Below are 21032 nucleotides of genomic sequence, written 5' to 3' on the forward strand. Positions count from 1 at the left end.
CCTACGCATCAAAACCACAATGATAGTTTGTCAAATAGACTCCGTTTTAACCTTCGCAAGGACCGGGCGTAGCCATACTTGGTTCAACTAAAGTTGGAGAGACAGTCGCCCGCAAGCCATCTGTGTGCAAAGCACGTCGAGGGAACCGGTCTCGCGTAAGCGTACGCGTAAGGTTGGTCCGGGTCGTCTCGTCCAACAATACCGTCGAACCAAAGTATGACATGCTGGTAGGCAGTATGACTTGTATCGTCCACAACTCACTTGTGTTCTACTCGTGCATATAACATCAACATAAATAACCTAGGCTCGGATGCCACTGTTGGGGAACGTAGTAATTTCAAAAAATTTCCTACGCACACGCAAGATCATGTGATGCATAGCAACGAGAGGGGAGAGTGTTGTCTATGTACCCAACGCAGACCGACTGCGGAAGCGCTGACACGACATAGGGGAAGTAGTCGTACGTCTTCACGATCCAACCGATCAAGCACCGAAACTACGGCACCTCCAAGTTTGAGCACACGTTCAGCTCGATGACGATCCCCGGACTCCGATCCAGCAAAGTGTCGGGGAAGAGTTCCGTCAGCACGACGGCGTGGTGACGATCTTGATGTACTACAGCAGCAGGGCTTCGCCTAAACTCCGCTACAGTATTATCGAGGAATATGGTGGCAGGGGGCACCGCACACGGCTAAGGAATAGATCACGTGGATCAACTTGTGTCTATGGGGTGCCTCTGCCTCAGTATATAAAGGAGCCAAGGGGGAGGGGGGCGCCGGCCTAGGAGGAGGGCGCAGGAGGAGTCCTACTCCTTCCGGGAGTAGGACTCCCCCCCCCCCCAATCCTATTCCAACTAGGATTCCCAAGGAGGATAGAGGGAGAGGGGTGGCCGGCCACCTCTCCTAGTCCTAATAGGACTAGGGGAGGGGGGGAGGCGCGCAGCCCTTATGGGCAGCCCTTTCACCTTTCCACTAAGGCCCACTAAGGCCCATATGATTCCCGGGGGGTTCCGGTAACCTCCCGGTACTCCGGTAAAATCCCGATTTCACCCGGAACACTTCCGATATCCAAATATAGGCTTCCAATATATCAATCTTTACGTCTCGACCATTTCGAGACTCCTCGTCATGTCCGTGATCACATCCGGGACTCCGAACAACCTTCGGTACATCAAAATGCATAAACTCATAATATCACTGTCATCGTAACCTTAAGCGTGCGGACCCTACGGGTTCGAGAACAATGTAGACATGACCGAGACACGTCTCCGGTCAATAACCAATAGCGGGACCTGGATGCCCATATTGGCTCCTACATATTCTACGAAGATCTTTATCGGTCAGACCGCATAACAACATACGTTGTTCCCTTTGTCATCGGTATGTTACTTGCCCGAGATTCGATCGTCAGTATCCTATACCTAGTTCAATATCGTTACTGGCAAGTCTCTTTACTCGTTCTGTAATACATCATCTCGCAACTAACTCATTAGTTGCAATGCTTGCAAGGCTTATGTGATGTGCATTACCGAGAGGGCCCAGAGATACCTCTCCGACAATCGGAGTGACAAAACCTAATCTCGAAATACGCCAACCCAACATGTACCATTGGAGACACCTGTAGTACTCCTTTATAATCACCCAGTTATGTTGTGACGTTTGGTAGTACCCAAAGTGTTCCTCCAGTAAACGGGAGTTGCATAATCTCATAGTTATAGGAACATTATATGTCATGAAGAAAGCAATAGCAACATACTAAACGATCGGGTGCTAAGCTAATGGAATGGGTCATGTCAATCAGATCATTCAACTAATGATGTGACCTCGTTAATCAAATAACAACTCTTTGTCTATGGTTAGGAAACATAACCATCTTTGATTAACGAGCTAGTCAAGTAGAGGCATACTAGTGACACTATGTTTGTCTATGTATTCACACATGTATTATGTTTCCGGTTAATACAATTCTAGCATGAATAATAAACATTTATCATGAAATAAGGAAATAAATAATAACTTTATTATTGCCTCTAGGGCATATTTCCTTCAAGGACCACCGTACGCCGGAGCACTATTTTGAAGACGTCCTCGAAGGTGCCCTCTTGATAGAGGGCCAGTGCTCAAAGGACATCTTGTTCGAGTGAATGTGTCCGAACTGCTGATACATCTCCAACATATCTATAATTTTTGATTGTTCCATGCTATTATATTATCTGTTTTGGATGTTTATGGGCTTTATTAAATACTTCTATATTATTTTTGGGACTAACCTATTGACCCAGAGCCTAGTGCCAGTTCCTGTTTTTCCCTTGTTTCAGTGTTTCGAAGAAAAGGAATATCAAACGGAGTCGAAACGGAATGAAATCTTCTGGAGAAGTTATTTTTGGAAGGAAAGCTACCCGATAGACTTGGAGTGCATGTCAGGAAAGAAACGAGGGAGCCACGAGGCAGAGGGGCGCGCCCTCCACCCTCGTGGGCCCCTCGTGGCTCCCCCGACGTACTTCTTCCTCCTATATATACCCATATACCCTAAAACGATCAGGGAACAGAATAGATCGGGAGATCCGCCGCCGCAAGCCTCTGTAGCCACCAAAAACCAATCGGGACCCTGTTCCAGCACCCTACCGGAGGGGGGATCCCTCACCGGTGGCCATCTTCATCATCCCAGCGCTCTCCATGACGAGGAGGGAGTAGTTCACCCTCGGGGCTGAGGGTATGTACCAGTAGCTATGTGTTTGATCTCGCTCTCTCGTGTTCTTGATTTGGCACGATCTTGATGTATCGCGAGCTTTGCTATTATAGTTGGATCTTATGTTGCTTCTCCCCCTCTACTCTCTTGTAATGGATTGAGTTTTCCCTTTGAAGTAATCTTATCGGATTGAGTCTTTAATGATTTGAGAACACTTGATGTATGTCTTGCCGTGCGTATCTGTGGTGACAATGGGATATCACGTGATTCACTTGATGTATGTTTTGGTGATCAACTTGCGGGTTCCGCCCATGAACCTATGCATAGGGGTTGGCACACGTTTTCGTCTTGATTCTCCGGTAGAAACTTTGGGGCACTCTTTGAGGTTCTATGTGTTGGTTGAATAGATGAATCTGAGATTGTGTGATGCATATCGTATAATCATACCCACGGATACTTGAGGTGACATTGGAGTATCTAGGTGACATTAGGGTTTTGGTTGATTTGTGTCTTAAGGTGTTATTCTAGTACGAACTCTAGGGCTGTTTGTGACACTTATAGGAATAGCCCAACGGATTGATTGGAAAGAATAACTTTGAGGTGGTTTCGTCCCCTACCATAATCTCTTCGTTTGTTCTCTGCTATTAGTGACTTTGGAGTGACTCTTTGTTGCATGTTGAGGGATAGTTATGTGATCCCAATTATGTTATTATTGTTGAGAGAACTTGCACTAGTGAAAGTATGAACCCCAGGCCTTATTTCCTAGCATTGCAATACCGTTTACGCTCACTTTTATCACTTGTTACCTTGCTGTTTTTATAATTTCAGATTACAAAAACCTATATCTACCATCCATATTGCACTTGTATCACCATCTCTTCGCCGAACTAGTGCACCTATACAATTTACCAGTGTATTGGGTGTGTTGGGGACACAAGAGACTCTTTGTTATTTGGTTGCAGGGTTGCTTGAGAGAGACCATCTTCATCCTACGCCTCCCACGGATTGATAAACCTTAGGTCATCCACTTGAGGGAAATTTGCTACTGTCCTACAAACCTCTACACTTGGAGGCCCAACAACGTCTACAAGAAGAAGGTTGTGTAGTAGACATCAAGCTCTTTTCTGGCGCCGTTGCCGGGGAGGTTAGTGCTTGAAGGTATATCTTTAGTTCTTGCAATCGAATCTTTTTGTTTCTTGTTTTAGCACTAGTTTAGTTTATAAAAGAAAACTACAAAAAATGGAATTAAGTTTGTCTCATCGCTTCATCTTTTTAATATCTTTCGTGAGTATGATGGAAAGGAAAATTGTGCCAAAGTACTAGAAGAAGAATTACATAGAATGCTTGGCACTAAATATGTGAATGATCAGCATGATTGCAATGTTGTTAGTATGAATTCCTTGAATATCCATGATGCTAATGATATGCAAAGCCACAAGCTTGGGGAAGCTATGTTTGATGAATATGATATTTTTTTGTCCCCCAAGCTTTGATGAGCAAATTTACTATGATGAAAGCATGCCTCCTATCTATGATGATTATTGTGATGACACGTATGCTTTAAAGAATAATGATAACCATGAAAATTGTCATCTTGATCTTAATTTTCAATCACATGATAATTATTTTGTTGAGTTTGCTCCCACTACTATTGATGAGAATAGATTTGCTTATGTGGAGAGCAATAAAAATTCTATGCTTATGCATCATGAAAAGAATGCTTTAGGTGCTGGTTATATTGTTGAATTCACTCATGATGCTACTGAAAATTATTATGAGAGAGGATCATATGCTTCTACATATTGCAATAATATCAAGTTTCCTCTCTATGTGTTGAAAATCTTGAAGATTTGCTTGTTTTGCCTTCCTATGCTAGTTGATTATTGTTCCCATAAGTTGTTTGCTCACAAAATCCCTATGCATAGGAAGTGGGTTAGGATTAAATGTGCTAGACATATTCTTCATGATGCTCTCTTTATGTTTCAATTCTTATCTTTTATGTGAGCATCATTGAAATCATCATGCCTAGCTAGGGGCGTTAAACGTTAGCGCTTGTTGGGAGGCAACCCAATTTTACTTTAGTTTCTTGATTTTGGTTCTGTTTAGTAATAAATAATTCATATAGCTTCTATTTAGATGTGGTTTTGTGTTTTAATTAGTGTTTGTGCCAAGTAGAACCTTTGGGAAGACTTGGGTGAAGTCTTTATGATCATGCTGTAAAAAACAGAAACTTTAGTGCTCACGAGATTAGCTAGAACTTTTTACTGGAGAGTGCTATTTAGTTGATTCTTTTTTAAGATTATTACTAGACAAATTCCTCGGGTCCAAAAAATTATTTTAGAATTTTTTGAGTTCCAGAAGTTTGCGTTAGTTACAGATTACTACAGACTTTTCTGTTTTTGACAGATTCTGTTTTTTGTGTGTTGTTTGCTTATTTTGATGAATCTATGGCTAGTAAAATAGTTTATAAACCATAGAGAAGTTGGAATAAAGTAGGTTTAACACCAATATAAATAAATAATGAGTTCATTACAGTACCTTGAAGTGGTGTTTTGTTTTCTTTCGCTAACGGAGCTTACGAGTTTTCTGTTAAGTTTTGTGTTGTGAAGTTTTCAAGTTTTGGGTAAGGATTCGATGGACTATGGAATAAGGAGTGGAAAGAGCCTAAGCTTGGGGATTCCCAAGGCACCCCAAGGTAATATTCAAGGACAACCAAGAGCCTAAGCTTGGGGATGCCCCGGATGGCATCCCCTTTTCGTCTTCATCCATCGATAACTTTACTTGGAGCTATATTTTAATTCACCACATGATATGTGTTTTGCTTGGAGAGTCATGTCATTTTATTTAGTTTTGCTTGCTGTTTGAATAATATCCCAAGATCTGAAACTCTTAAATGTTAGATAGTCTTCACATAGTTACATAATTATTCAACTACTCATTGATCTTCACTTATATCTTTCGGAGTAGTTTGTCATTTGCTCTAGTGCTTCACTTACATCCTTTTAGAGCATGGCGGTGGTTTTATTTTGAAGAAATAGATGAACTCTCGTGCTTCACTTATATTATTTTGAGAGTCTTTAGAACAGCATGGTAGTTTGCTTTGGTTATGAATTTAGTCCTAATATGATGGGCATCCAAGAGGGATATAATAAAAACTTTCATATAAAGTGCATTGAATACTATGAGAAGTTTGATTCTTTATGATTGTTTTGAGATATGAAGATGGTGATATTAGAGTCATGCTAGTGGAGTAGTTGTGAATTTGAGAAATACTTGTGTTAAAGTTTGTGATTCCCGTAGCATGCACGTATGGTGAACCGTTATGTGAGGAAGTCGGAGCATGATTTATTTATTGATTGTCCTCCTTATGAGTGGCGGTCGGGGACGAGCGATGGTCTTTTCCTACCAATCTATCCCCCTAGGAGCATGCGCGTAGTACTTTGTTTCAATAACTAATAGATTTTTGCAATAAGTATATGAGTTCTTTATGACTAATGTTGAGTCCATGGATTATACGCACTCTCACCCTTCCACCATTGCTAGCCTCTCTAATACCGCGCACCTTTCGCCGGTATCATACACCCACCATATACCTTCCTCAAAACAGCCACCATACCTACCTATTATGGCATTTCCATAGCCATTCCGAGATATATTGCCATGCAACTTTCCACTCTTCCATTTATTATGACACACTCCATCATTGTCATATTGCTTTGCATGATCATGTAGTTGACATTGTATTTGTGGCAAAGCCACCGTTCATAATTCTTTCATACATGTCACTCATGAGTCATTGCACATCCCGGTACACCACCGGAGTTGTAAGAAAATAAAAGGTGTGATGATCTTCATTTTTAGAGCATTGTCCCAAGTGAGGAAAAGGATGATGGAGACTATGATTCCCCCACAAGTCGGGATGAGACTCCGGACGAAAAATAATAATAATAATAATAAAGAGGCCATAAAAAAGAGAAAGGCCCAAATAAAAAAATGAGAGAAAAAGAGAGAAGGGACAATGCTACTATCCTTTTACCACACTTGTGCTTCAAAGTAGCACCATGATCTTCATGATAGAGAGTCTCCTATGTTGTCACTTTCATATACTAGTGGGAATCTTTCATTATAGAACTTGGCTTGTATATTCCAATGATGGGCTTCCTCAAATGCCCTAGGTCTTCATGAGCGAGCAAGTTGGATGCACACCCACTTAGTTTTCATTGTTGAGCTTCCATACACCTATAGCTCTAGTGCATCCGTTGCATGGCAATCCCTACTCACTCACATTGATATCTATTGATGGGCATCTCCATAGCCCGTTGATACGCCTAGTTGATGTGAGACTATCTTCTCCTTTTTCTCTTCTCCACAACCACCATTCTATTCACCTATAGTGCTATGATCCATGGCTCACGTCTCATGTATTGCGTGAAGATTGAAGAAGTTTGAGAACATCAAAAGTAATGAAACAATTTCTTGGCTTGTCATCGGGTTGTGCATGATTTAAATATTTTGTGTGATGAAGATAGAGCATAGCCAGACTATATGATTTTGTAGGGATAGCTTTCTTTGGCCATGTTATTTTGAGAAGACATGATTGCTTAGTTAGTATGCTTGAAGTATTATTATTTTTATGTCAATATTAAACTTTTTTCTTGAATCTTATGGATCTGAATATTCTTGCCACAATAAAGAGAATTACATGGATAAATTTGTTAGGTAGCATTCCACATCAAAAATTCTGTTTTTATCATTTACCTAACTCGAGGACGAGCAGGAATTAAGCTTGGGGATGCTGATACGTCTCCAACGTATCTATAATTTTTTATTGTTCCATGCTATTATATTATCTGTTTTGGATGTTTATGGGCTTTATTAAACACTTTTATATTATTTTTGGGACTAACCTATTGACCCAGAGCCCAGTGCCAGTTCCTGTTTTTCCCTTGTTTCAGTGTTTCGAAGAAAAGGAATATCAAACGGAGTCGAAACGGAATGAAACCTTCTGGAGAAGTTATTTTTGGAAGGAAAGCTACCTGATAGACTTGGAGTGCACGTCAGGAAAGAAACGAGGGAGCCACGAGGTAGGGGGCGCGCCCCCCCCTAGGGCGCGCCCTCCACCCTCGTGGGCCCCTCGTGGCTCCCCTGACGTACTTCTTCCTCCTATATATACCCATATACCCTAAAACGATCGGGGAACAGAATAGATCGGGAGTTCCGCCGCCGCAAGCCTCTGTAGCCACCAAAAACCAATCGGGACCCTGTTCCGGCACCCTGCCGGAGGGGGGACCCTCACCGGTGGCCATCTTCATCATCCCGGCGCTCTCCATGACGAGGAGGGAGTAGTTCACCCTCGGGGCTGAGGGTATGTACCAGTAGCTATGTGTTTGATCTCTCTCTCTCTCGTGTTCTTGATTTGGCACGATCTTGATGTATCGCGAGCTTTGCTATTATAGTTGGATCTTATGTTCTTCTCCCCCTCTACTCTCTTGTAATGGATTGAGTTTTCCCTTTGAAGTTATCTTATCGGATTGAGTCTTTAAAGATTTGAGAACACTTGATGTATGTCTTGCCGTGCGTATCTGTGGTGACAATGGGATATCACGTGATTCACTTGATGTATGTTTTGGTGATCAACTTGCGGGTTCCGCCCATGAACCTATGCATAGGGGTTGGCACACGTTTTCGTCTTGATTCTCCGGTAGAAACTTTGGGGCACTCTTTGAGGTTCTATGTGTTGGTTGAATAGATGAATCTGAGATTGTGTGATGCATATCGTATAATCATACCCATGGATACTTGAGGTGACATTGGAGTATCTAGGTGACATTAGGGTTTTGGTTGATTTGTGTCTTAAGGTGTTATTCTAGTACGAACTCTAGGGCTGTTTGTGACACTTATAGGAATAGCCCAACGGATTGATTGGAAAGAATAACTTTGAGGTGGTTTCGTACCCTACCATAATCTCATCGTTTGTTCTCCGCTATTAGTGACTTTGGAGTGACTCTTTGTTGCATGTTGAGGGATAGTTATGTGATCCAATTATGTTATTATTGTTGAGAGAACTTGCACTAGTGAAAGTATGAACCCCAGGCCTTGTTTCCTAGCATTGCAATACCGTTTACGCTCACTTTTATCGCTTGTTACCTTACTGTTTTTATAATTTTAGATTACAAAAACCTATATCTACCATCCATATTGCACTTGTATCACCATCTCTTCGCCGAACTAGTGCACCTATACAATTTACCATTGTATTGAGTGTGTTGGGGACACAAGAGACTCTTTGTTATTTGGTTGCAGGGTTGCTTGAGAGAGGCCATCTTCATCCTACGCCTCCTACAGATTGATAAACCTTAGATCATCCACTTGAGGGAAATTTGCTACTGTCCTACAAACCTCTGCACTTGGAGGCCCAACAACGTCTACAAGAGGAAGGTTGTGTAGTAGACATCAACTGCCCAGATGGTTGTATAAACCAAAACTTTGTAATATATTTATGTTGTTTGTCTTTAAAAGTGTTTTTCCTCCTGTGCAGTCGTTTGTATCCCTGAGAGTTTTCCAGTCGTTGGCTTCAGCTCCCACGTAGATACTACGGGGGTGTTCGGAATAGCACATGACCACACGTTAACCCAACGTCTTGGTCCATAAAGGAGGTGTCAGTGCAGCGAACCAGGCAATCGGACTATGTGGCTTTACCACTCTGACTTAGCCATAGGAGTTTGACAATGGGGTTGTAAGATAGCCCCTGGTGCATATGCGGCTACCGAACTTGGATGCCTTGGACGCGTGACTGAAAAAAGCCAACCCTTCGTGTAATATGGAAGAAATCGCTAAAGATTTAATAAGTCACCGAATTGCTGACCAGCTCTCGCCGCATCACGATAGTCAGTTTTCGGCTTTCTCTACTGAGGTGTTTGAACGGGCCAGCCAGAAACACAATCGCAATAGTTCTCCCTTTACTACCTTAGCCGAAGAAACGGAACGTAAAGTAGCAAGCACAGGAGCTGGGCAACCCAACTATTGATCAAAGACGTGATTCGGAGCCGATGCATATAATGCAATATTCGGGATGCGGAAGTATACTCTGGGAGTGTTCGGACTTTCTATTTGTTGAGGATATTTATATATGGCTTGAATAAAGCCCCTGGCGATTTAAGTCGTACCAAGGTGTATATGCCAATTCGGACGTAAAGTGGGAACACAGATTAAGAAATAAGCCAATACCGAACAAGGTTGGGCAGAACTGTTTCCATTATAGTCTGATTGGTACGTCAAAATGTATTTTTGCACAAGATTCCATAAGCATCGAGGCCATTTTACATGCCGAGAACTGGGAAAGTTGTATATAGGTCCTAAATTTGAAAATATGATCTTGAAGATCCTTTGGACACTCTGCCGCACGTCTGTGCCGCTTTTTCCCATGGTGTATGATCCTTTGAGAGGATCAACAATCGAGTGTGTATGAGGGGCCTGAAAAAGGGCCCTAAGTACCATCGAAGAGTGGTGTGTGTTGCAAAGAACCTGGAAAAAAACAAGAAGAAAAAGATGGAGGAATATGAGGGTCCGGATAGGCTCGAGGCATACCCTGGATTTTGTTTTTAGTATGCCTCCGTCCTTGCCCATGGAATCTTTAGTGCGTAGTTATGTACGCGCGGTACGCATGCCACTATTAGGTGGGGGCTTTGACGGAGGCCGAAATGCTAATCTAGCTCTGGATGAGCCGGACTGTCATTCTGCATGATAGACTGGGCTCGTTTGACAGTGTCCGGGGGCTTGACTGCAAGTATAGTATTCGGCTTAACGAGGCCGCCCTGCACCTCGGCTGCGAGGGCCGCGATATGCTCCTCTGTACGGAGGGCGCGCTCCATGTTTCCATTGACTGTTATGACGCCACGTGGTCCCGGCATCTTGACCTTTAGATAAACATAGTGCGGAACTGCATTAAAACGGGCGAAAGCGGTCCGTCCTAGCAGTGCATGATAGCCACTGCGGAAGGGGACGATGTCGAAGATCAAGTCTTTGCTACAGAAATTATCCGATGAACCGAAGACCACTTCCAGCGTTATGGATCCTGTACAACAGGCCTCAACGCCGGGTATTACTCCTTTAAAGGTAGTTTTAGTGGGCTTGATCCTTGATGAATCGATACCCATCTTGCGGACGGTGTCCTGATAAAGCAGATTAAGACTGCTGCCACCATCCATAAGGACTCGCGTGAGGTGGAATCCGTCAATAATTGGATCGAGGACCAATGCGGTCGAACCTCCATGGCGGATACTGGTCGGATGGTCTCTGTGATCGAAAGTGATCGGACAGGCTGACCATGAGTTGAATTTTGGGGCGACTGGCTCTATGGCATAGACGTCCCATAGTGCGCGCTTGCGCTCCCTTTTGGGGATATGAGTAACGTAGATCATGTTCACCGTTTTGACCTCGGGGGGAAATTTCTTCTGTCCCCCTGTGTTCAGTGGGCGAGGTTCTTCATCGTCGTCCTCGCTGGGCGGCCCTTTCCCCTTATGCTCGGCGTGTAGCTTGTCGCCTGTTTAAAGACCTAACAATTTCTGTTGGTATGATTGGCAGGCTTATCAGGGGTGCCATGAATCTGACAAGGCCAGTCGAGTATTCTGTCCAAACTAGATGGACCATCCTTATTTCCTTTGAGTGGCTTCTTCCGCTGACCGGGTTTAGAGCCACTGAATCCGGCGTTGACCGCCGTGTCTTCGATATCTTCGTTATTGCTTTGACGCTTGTGCTTGTTGCGTCGTGGCTTGCCATTGCCATTCCTGGCTTCAGAGGTGCCAGGGTCGCTGGTGCTATTGCTTCTATGAGCTAGCCAGCTATCTTCCCCCGCGCAAAAGTGTGTCATAAGTGCGGTAAGGGCTGCCGTGGACTTCGGCTTTTCTTGGCCGAGGTGTCGGGCGAGCCACTTGTCTCGGACGCTGTGTTTAAAGGTTGCGAGGGCTTTGGTGTCGGGACAATCCACAATTTGGTTCTTTTTAATTAAGAACCTGGTCCAGAGTTTCCGGGTTGATTCTCCGGGTTGCTGGACTATGTGACTAAGGTCATTGGCGTCTGGAGGCTGGACATAGGTACCTTGGAAGTTGTCTCTAAAGGCATCCTCCAAGTCTTCCCAGCTACCAATAGAGTTTTTTGGAAGGCTGTTTAACCAGTGTCGTGCTGGCCCCTTGAGTTTTAGGGGCAGGTACTTGATGGCGTGGACGTCATCGCTGCGAGCCATGTGAATGTGGAGAAGAAAATCTTCGATCCATAGTACGGAATCCGTCATACCATCGTATGATTCTATGTTCACGGGTTTAAACCCTTCTGGGAACTGGTGTTCCATCACTTCGTCGGTGAAGCATAAGGGGTGTGCGGTGCCTCTGTATCGGGCGATGTCGCGACGCAGTTCGGATGAAGGCTGGATGCGGTTTTCGGCCCGGGTGAGGTTGTGCCTGTCACGCCAGGCCCGATGGTCGTCCTCTCACGTTGGAGCACGCCCCCTCGATCCATAGATTGACCTTGTCTGACCGGCTCTATTGTCTAGGTCCTTGTGTAGGTCGTAGGTATAGCCCGGGACCGTTGCCTCCTTGCCTCGACGGCGGGGTGGCGCGGGCTGGTGTTCGGCGTAAGTAGCCGGTTTGTCCCGTCCACGTGGTGGTCGGTCGGGTTCGTCAGCAGTTTTATGCTTTGGCGGTATTGGCTCAAGGGCCTCGTCGTCGAATTGTGGTAGTAGCTTGTGCTTCGGGTAACTCTTAGTTGGGCGCTCGAGGCCGTATTCCTCGGCTGCCAGGACATTAGTCCATCTATCATTGAGTAAATCCTGTTCAGCTTGAAGCTGCTGCTACTTCTTTTTTAGGCTTCTCACGGTGGCGATTAGCCGGTGCTTAAAGCATTCTTGTTCGAGGGGTTCCTCCGGCACGATGAAGTCTTCGTCGCCGAGGCTCACATCCTCTTCTGAGATCGGTAGATAGTTAATATCCTCCGAGTCCTCGTTCCCGACCAGATTGTCGGGGTTAACTTGCCCATCCTCCCAATCATCCTGTTCGGATGTTGGCTCGATAGGGGCTTTGGGGTCTTCGGCATTCTCCGGAGTATTATTGTCTCCGGTGCCGGTATAGCTGTCTTTTTTGCAACGCGATTTTGAGTGGCGCCGCTGACGTCGATGCTTCGGAGGTGCTTCAACAGGCTTGTCCTCAACGGGATCCTTCTTGTCGTCATTGTCTTCCACTTTGGGTGTGTCCACCATGTACACGTCGTATGTGGAAGTGGCCGTCCAATGTCCGGTAAACGGCGGGTCTTGGCCGTGTTCGTCTCCGGCATCGTCGTCCATGTCGTCGATGTCTTCGGAGGCGTAGTCCAGCATGTCGGTTAAATCTTCGACAGTGGCTATGAAGTGGGTGGTCGGTGGGACGTAAAATTCCCCGCTCTCAGCCCCTAGTCCGGGCTGGGCGTAGTCCTGAGGTGATTCCTCTGAAATAGCGAGGGATCGCATTAAGTCCAGAGCCTCGTTTAAGAGCGAAGTTTGGATATGGAAGCGAGGGTCCGCGGGGCTGGCCGGAGTGAGGGCTTCCTAGCTATGCCTGCTTGGCGCGAACCTCAAGAGTTCGGATATATAGTCCGGGGGCGAGTCCGGCCTTTCAATGATAGGGGGAACCTGGACTGATTTCGAGTTTGACATGGACAAGATCACCTCCGGATCTTCGATAGCGCGTGTTGTAGCGGAGAGTCCGGTGGGCTCCAAACTCCCATCTTCGGACCTGATAGTTTGCTCCGGATCTAGGGCCAGGGCCATGGTCGGGGTCGCGAACCCTTCAAAGATCAAATCTCCTCGGATATCGGCGACATAATTTAGGTTCCCGAAACTGATCTGATGACCAGGGGTGTAGCTTTCGATCTGCTCACGGTGGCCAATTGAGTTGGCACGTAGTGCGAAGCCGCCGAATACGAAAATTTGACCGGGGAGGAAAGTCTCCCCCGAAATAGCATCATTGTAGATGATGGAACGAGCCATCGAACCTTTTGTCGACAGGACAGAGGAACTCTCAATGAAAGCACCAATGTCGGTGTCAAAACCGGCCGATCTCGGGTAGGGGGTCCTGAACTGTGCGTCTGAGGATCGAAGGTAACAGGAGGCAGGGGACACGATGTTTACCCAGGTTCGGGCCCTCTTAATGGAGGTAATACCCTATTTCCTGCTTGATTGACTTTGATGAGTATAGGGGTTACAAGAGTTGATCTACCTCGAGATCGTAATGGCTAAACTCTAGATGTCTAGCCTATATGATTGTGATTGCCTCTACGGACTAAACCCTCCGGTTTATATAGACGCCGGAGGGGCCTAGGGTTGTACAGAGTCGGTTTACAGAGAAAGGGATCTTCACATCCAAACGCCAAGCTTGCCATCCACGCAAAGGAGAGTCCCATCCAGACACGGGAGAAGGCCTTCTGTCTTGTATCTTCACAACCCATCAGTCCGGCCCACGTCACATAGCCCGGACGCCCGGGGACCCCCTAATCCAGGACTCCCTCAGCACTCGCTTTTGGAATGCACAATGTCTAGAAGCGTATGGGCGCTATCGAGTGAGTAGCTAGTGCAGCATATGTGCATGAACAGAGACGATGATGCCAAGGGCTGGTTATTCGCCATGAGCAATTCGCTGCCACCGGAGGATTTTACTACACTGTTCACTACCCTTTGGGCGATATAGCATGCTAGGCGGAAGATAATTCATGAAGGAGTTTTGCAGACACCCTACGCAACACATACTTTTATTGGAAGGTTTCTTTCAGACCTTCAGTGCTTGTTCGAGCCGACCCAGATAGTTCATGCAGCAGGTTCACCTCGACCAACCAACTGGATTCCCCCGGCCGGAGATCACTTTAAGATTAACACTAATGCCGCGGTGTCAAGATGGGGAGGTAAGCGGGCTGTAGCAGCTATATGTCATGATGAACAAGGTAACTTTCTTGGAGCCTCTTCGGTTTTGGTCAACAATATAGAAGATCTGGAGACTCTAGAAGTGATGGCGATTAGAGAAGCTATGGCCTTAGCAAATGATCTATATATCCAAAAAATCTTAGTGGCATCGGACTGTAAGAATGCGGTCGAAGCAGTAAGAAAAGGAACCTCTTCATCTTATGGAGCGATTGTGCTGGAGATCAAAGAGTCATCTAGAGCTTTTATTTCTTGTATTTTCTTACATGAGTTTAAAATCTCGAATATCGAGGCACACAAACTAGTAAAGCATACATTATCACTAGGGACCGGCCACCATGTTTGGTTAGGTCACCCGGCAGACCTTTTCTTCGTCCGTGTAAACTGTGTGACAGTTGAATAAAAGCTTTGCGAGTTTGCCTCAAAAAAATCAATCATATTTGCCATGTGTGGTTAATTAGTTGCTATATCTGTAGTTGTTGTGTGTGGTTAAACCATAGTTACCATGTATGATTAACTATAGTTGCCATGTGTGATTAACTAGTTAGCACATATGCACAACTATAGTTGCCATGTTCATTGTGTGAGCGTTGTGTGGGCGAAAAGTTTCGCCCACACGATCGGACGAGCGTTTCTCTGTCCGTTCGGACAAGGAGCGCCCAAACGTGTGGCACTAAATGATAACACCCACACGATGCTAGGTGTTTACATGGTTCTTCACCCAGATGACAACTGCTTCAAAACTCATGCAAATGGATCGAACAACATCGAGTGTGTGTTGACTTGTTGATAAGTGTCACCCGGGTGGGTGTTATCATTTAGAAAAAAAGTTAAAAAAAGCAATTCAGTTTCATTCAAATTTTCCAGCCAATAAAAATTTAACAGGTCTATGTTTGTCCCTTGTATGTGCGTGCTCAAACTGTCCACAGAAAAGTTGTCGGGTATCCTGAGTCATGAGTTGGTATGGATGCGGGTTGGACTGGACCCATTTGCACTCATGACAAGCACGTGGTAAACCTTGAAATTACAGTAAGGAAACCGTGGAATTATAGTAGCACTTGTCATCTACAGATTATACAGAAACAACTGAACCAAAATAAACACTGCCTATCATACAGAAGACTACACACTGAACCAACATATACACTGCCCTATTCATAGTTCAACATCTCACCGATGCAAAAAGGCCTTCTTCTCCATCATTGTTGTTTCGCAGTCTGAAAAAAGGATTAAACAAGAAATTAGACCAACCATGAAGATATAAAACAAAAAGAGAAGCATTCACACTGACCCAAAAAGCTGAGAATACATAGTACAACATACAGTTAATGATGCAGATGAGTGCAGTGATTAAACAACTTTCAGCCAAAAGTAGAACTGAAAAAAGACTGGAATTCATGAACCTCTTTACTGTAAATTTAAAGTATAAAGATAGAAGTTCTTTATCAACAAAGAAGTCAGTAATTAGAATTTATGCATGCCGCCGAACTCACTGAAAAACATATCATTGGCATACTTTATCCTTAAGTTGAGAATGTCAGCGCTGGAAAAATGGTTATCAACTAGAGACCTTGTGGTCCTCACTTCCATAAACATGAATAGAGGAAGAAAACCAAAGATACCAACAATGTAAATCAAGAAAATCAGGTCAGCCATACTAAAAACAAATTACCTATTGGTCTGGTTGGGAACAGCTAGGAAGACATCATCAATTTTATCAAAATCAATTCATTTCCTCAACATGGGAGTAATAAAAGTATACCAAAATCCTATGAAGTTTGTTATCTGTTCAAATAAAAGAAAACACAAGAGATAAATCTTAAAAGATAACAACACAATTCTTTCAAAAAGGAAACTAATTTGTAATGTACTAATTTGCAAGTGAAATTCAGAATGCTCATTAAAAGCCAGATCAAGGAAAGCTAAGGCTCTTTCCTTCAAACAAACTATGAAAGAAAACCAATGCTTTCAAATGGTTATAGGGAAGCACAGCTGCAACGTGGAAGAATAATATGAAGAAAAAAAATGTATATAGAGGAAATAAGAAATAAAAAATAAATGCACCTAGGGAAGTACAGCTGTAAATGTATCGTCATTACCAAGCCAGTTCAAGAGAGATTTGAGGGAGATGCTTGCAGAGAGGGAAGGAGGGACAACCGCAACAACAAATTTGGGGAAAACTATAGAAGATCATACAAGAAACGATCCACAGGTCAGAAATCTTTCAATTCCAACTTCTTTTCTCATGCCTAGTGATTTTCTTTGAGATCGAAGGACCTGTAAAATCACAAGGCAGAAAAGCACAGATCATAAATTCTTTCTATTCCACATAGTGTCTCGCACAGAGCACTGTAGTTAAAATTAAAGAAACTGGTCAATTTTGTTTCAAAAGCACGATGGCAAAGAAACTAAATTTACAGTAGCAAAAATACTAAAATTACTATTATCAAGTTGCTGAAAATAGTAGGCAAGCAGAATTTCCTGTGCACAGCAAAGTTTTTGACACAAAGGTAGATTCAGTATATTTTGAGAGTGTGATTAGATGCAACATTATCCAACAAAGACAATGTGATTTACAGTCTAATTACCACTGTAATTATACTGAAATTACACTGACTGTAAATACAGTAAATATCCCAGTATAATTACAGTAAATATTGCACTGCGATTACCCCTGGAAATTACACTATAATAACACTGTAAATTATAGTTAAATTGCACGGTAATTACAGTAAAATAGCACTATGATTTACAATGTAATTGCCCTGAAAATTACACTGCGATTACTCTGAAATTCCACTGTAAGAACATTGTAATTACAATGTGATTACTCTGTAATTTCAGAGGAAATTACACTGTAATTAAAATGGAATTACAGTCATGAAGCTGTTGCAAACTTAGATGCAACACTACCTAAAACATAGAAGAAAAAAACAAAAGGGTATACAGTGGATGCAAATATTACCCAACTAAGACAAACCACACAGAAGAAGGTTCTAAAATGCTTGTAGATCCAAGATTTTTTTTTTCCAAAATGATTGAAGATCCAACATAGACAAACCCCAAAAATATTGAATTGAAAATTTCATTGTGATCTAGTGTAACTAAGCTCAAAATAGCACTGCAATTGCAGTGACTGTAAACTAAAATCACAGAAGTTACAGTAGAAATTGCACTGTGATTACCTCTGGAAATTACACTGTAATCACAGTGCCACTTGCCCGTATATTTCAGAGGAAATTACACTGTAATTAAAATGAAACTACAATAACGAAGTTGATGTAACTTAGATGCAATTGCTACCTGAAAACGTAGGCCACTACATCTAACAAAAAACTGACAGCGGAATCAGACGCCTTGACGAACAGATAAGAAAATCGACAGGGGAATCGGATGCACCGCTGCTGCATCCATGCATCTTCCACTGCAAGTGCAACAAATCGCACGCCAAATCCACATCTACGCACGAGTGCACATACACATACATCTACATCAAACAACAGGGTAATCAAATCAAACCACTAGATCTAGGAGAAATACATCGGGGAAAGGGACAAGAACCAAAGCGAGGAGGCACTGGAGCGGAAATCAACCTGAAGAAAGAAGAGGAGGAGACGATCGGAATCGCCATGGACGACGAGGCTGTTGAACTATAGAGCGCTGTGTGCCCCTGTGCCTAGTCAAAGCACACAGCGCCCACGATCACCCACGTACATGAGTAGTGGTGTAGTGGTGCAGTTAGCTACAGTAGTGGTGCTCGTCACCTGAGTTTCCTCCTGTACTTATACGGCCTAGACAGATCAATGCAAAGTGTGTTGTGTCTCATCTTCCTTCATGGTATCAGATGTCGCACGGTTCTAACCCCTTTGCGCCTGGTTCCTCCGCTTCCGCTTCCATGGACACGAACTCCTCTTCCTCCTCTGATGGCTCGCCCGCCGCGTCGCCCGGCCACGCCGCGGCCGCGGCCGCCGGCGCCGGCGCCCTCCACGCTGTGCCAGCGCCCGCTGTCTCGACTGCTGCCGGCCCCAGCGTTGTGCTTGCGGCGCCCTCCTTCCCTGCCTCCATCCTGCAGACGGTTGACATTTGTCAGCATGTCCTGGTCACTCTCGACCTGGCGGCCGGCAACTACGCTCAGTGGCGGCGCTTCTTCGACGCCGTCATTGGCATGTTCGGCCTCCGCAGCCACCTGGATGCCGACTTCGCCGCTCCTCTCGACAACCCCGACTGGGTCATGGTCGACCACTGCGTGGTGCATTGGCTGTATACCACGATCTCGCCGGAGCTGCTCGAGATCGTCATGCAGCCTGAGAACACCACCGCCACCGTCTGGGCCTCCATCCAGGGCATCTTCCACGACAACCAGCTCTCCCGTGCCGTCTACATCGACGCGGAGTACCACGCCTGCGTCCAGGGCGATCTGACCGTCTGGAGTACTGCACCCGCCTAAAGCGGTTCGCTGACCAACTCCGCGATCTGGGTCAGCCCGTCTCAGAGCCACAGCAGGTCTTCAACCTCCTTCGCGGGCTCGGCCGTCAGTTTCATGGCGCGATCCCGCACATCACGTCGCAGGTGCCTCTGCCGAGCTTTCTGCAGGCTTGCTCGTTCCTCATGCTGGAGGAGTTTCGCGCTGAGCAGGCCGTGCGCCAACAGTCGGCTCACGCTCTCCTCGCCGGCCGCGCTGGTGGCCCCGTGCCGCCGTCTCCTGGCGCTTCCAGCTCCGGTACCGCTGCAGGCACCAGCCCCGCCGGTGGTCGCGGGCGTAACCACCGTCGCGGGCATGGGAACGGGACCGGCAATTCGTCCTCCGCGGCTCCTTCTGTGCCCCGCAACCCAGCATACCCGGCGCCTGCTCCCGGCGCGAACTCCTGGACTGGCCTTGTCCAGGCATGGCCGGTCCCTTGGCGCGCGCCCGGCGTGGGCGTGCTCGGCCCGCGCCCCGGCGTTCCGCATCAGCACGCCATGATGGCCGCGCCCATGGCTCCTCCACCGCACGGCTACACCTACGGCTACGCCCCCGGCTTCAATCCCGGCGGATACGGACCCGCACCCAGTGGCTACGCCCCCGGCTTCACCCACGGCGCGTCGACATCCACCACGCCCTGGGACATGGGCGCTCTTCAGAGTGCACTGCAGCACTCCGCCCAGTCGCCGCCGTCCGCCGGGAGCTCGTCGGACTGGGTCCTCGACACTGGGGCCTCCGCGCACATGACCTCCAACGCTGGTAACTTGCACTCTGTCCGCCCAGTTCCACCTCTGCTCGTATCTTCGTCGGCAACGGTGATCATCTCCCGATCACCGGTGTTGGTGAGGGTGCACTCATCGTTACCAATTCCTCTCTGCAACTTCGCAATGTTCTCCTCTCTCCCTCTCTTATTCGCAATCTTTTATCTGTCCGTCAGTTAACTCGTGAGAACCCTGTTTCAGTAGAATTTGACAGTTTTGGTTTCTCTGTCAAGGACATCCGCACTCGGGCGGTGATTCTGCGATGTGATTCCGACGGCGATCTTTATCATGTGGCGTCCAGTTCCTCGGCTCCATCCGCTCGACACTTCGCCGGCGTCGTCACCGTGGACCTGTGGCACCAACGGCTTGGTCACTCCGGCCAGTTATCTACCAGTAGTTCGTCTGCTTTGTTTCCTTTTACATGTAGCAAGTCAGCACCGCACACATGCCATGCCTGCCGCATTGGCAAACATGTACGCTTGCCATTTGCTCCATCGCAGTCCTGTACTTATTTTCCCTTTCAACTGTTGCATTTGGATGTATGGACATCTCCAGTCGTGAGTATCTCTGGTTTTCAGTATTACTTAGTCATCATCGATGATTACACCCACTATGTCTGGACGTTCCCATTGCGCAACAAGTCTGACGTGCATTCTGTTCTTCTCTCTTTTCATGCCTACGTTCAGAACGCAATTTGAGCGGCCCATACTTGCCCTACAGACCGACAACGGCCGTGAATTCGACAATGATCGTGTTCGCTCTTTCTTCTCTGCTCACGGCTCCGTTTTTCGTTTCTCCTGTCCGTATACTAGCCAGCAGAATGGCAAGGCGGAACGTGCACTTCGTACTATCAACGAGGGCGTGCGCGCGCTGCTCTTCCACGCCTCCATGCCACCCCGTTTCTAAGTTGAAACCCTGTGCACTGCTACTTATTTGCTGAACCGGCGTCCCTGCCGGTCTAGCTCACCACAGACACTTCACGAGTTTCTTCTTGGCGTAGCCCCTGATTACACCTTGCTGCGCGTTTTTGGTTGCTTATGTTTCCCCAACACCAGCTCCACTGCCCGGCATAAACTTTCTCCCCACTCCGTCGCTTGTGTTTTCCTCGGCTATCCTTCCGATCACCGTGGCTACAGATGTTTTGACCCAGTCTCCCGTCGTGTTCTCACATCATGCCATGTCA

At 45.8% G+C, this 21032-nt stretch overlaps 1 protein-coding gene across 2 annotated transcripts; it reads left to right on the top strand.

Moving 5' to 3' along the window:
- The first annotated feature begins 18176 nt into the window (after nucleotides 1–18176).
- LOC125548195 (protein alan shepard-like) lies at nucleotides 18177–20450 on the top strand. 2 transcript variants are annotated; one of them, XM_048711861.1, is made up of 2 exons: nucleotides 18177–19847; nucleotides 20083–20450. In XM_048711861.1, the coding sequence occupies exons 1-2, from the start codon at nucleotides 19235–19237 to the stop codon at nucleotides 20115–20117; spliced, it is 648 nt and encodes a 215-aa protein (XP_048567818.1). In that variant the 5' UTR covers nucleotides 18177–19234; the 3' UTR covers nucleotides 20118–20450. Both variants share the same exon structure in this region, with proteins under 2 accessions (XP_048567818.1, XP_048567819.1).
- The last annotated feature ends 582 nt before the right edge of the window (nucleotides 20451–21032 follow it).

This window comes from Triticum urartu, chromosome 3 (assembly GCF_003073215.2).
Source record: "Triticum urartu cultivar G1812 chromosome 3, Tu2.1, whole genome shotgun sequence".
Taxonomy (NCBI): domain Eukaryota; kingdom Viridiplantae; phylum Streptophyta; class Magnoliopsida; order Poales; family Poaceae; genus Triticum; species Triticum urartu.

Excerpts from the sequence above, each read along its gene's own strand:
- LOC125548195 (XM_048711861.1), top strand. The coding sequence starts at position 19,235 with ATGCTGGAGGAGTTTCGCGCTGAGCAGGCCGTGCGCCAACAGTCGGCT. Across the intron at positions 19,848-20,082 it reads GCACATGACCTCCAACGCTG|GACATCCGCACTCGGGCGGT; the intron begins GTAACTTGCACT and ends TTCTCTGTCAAG.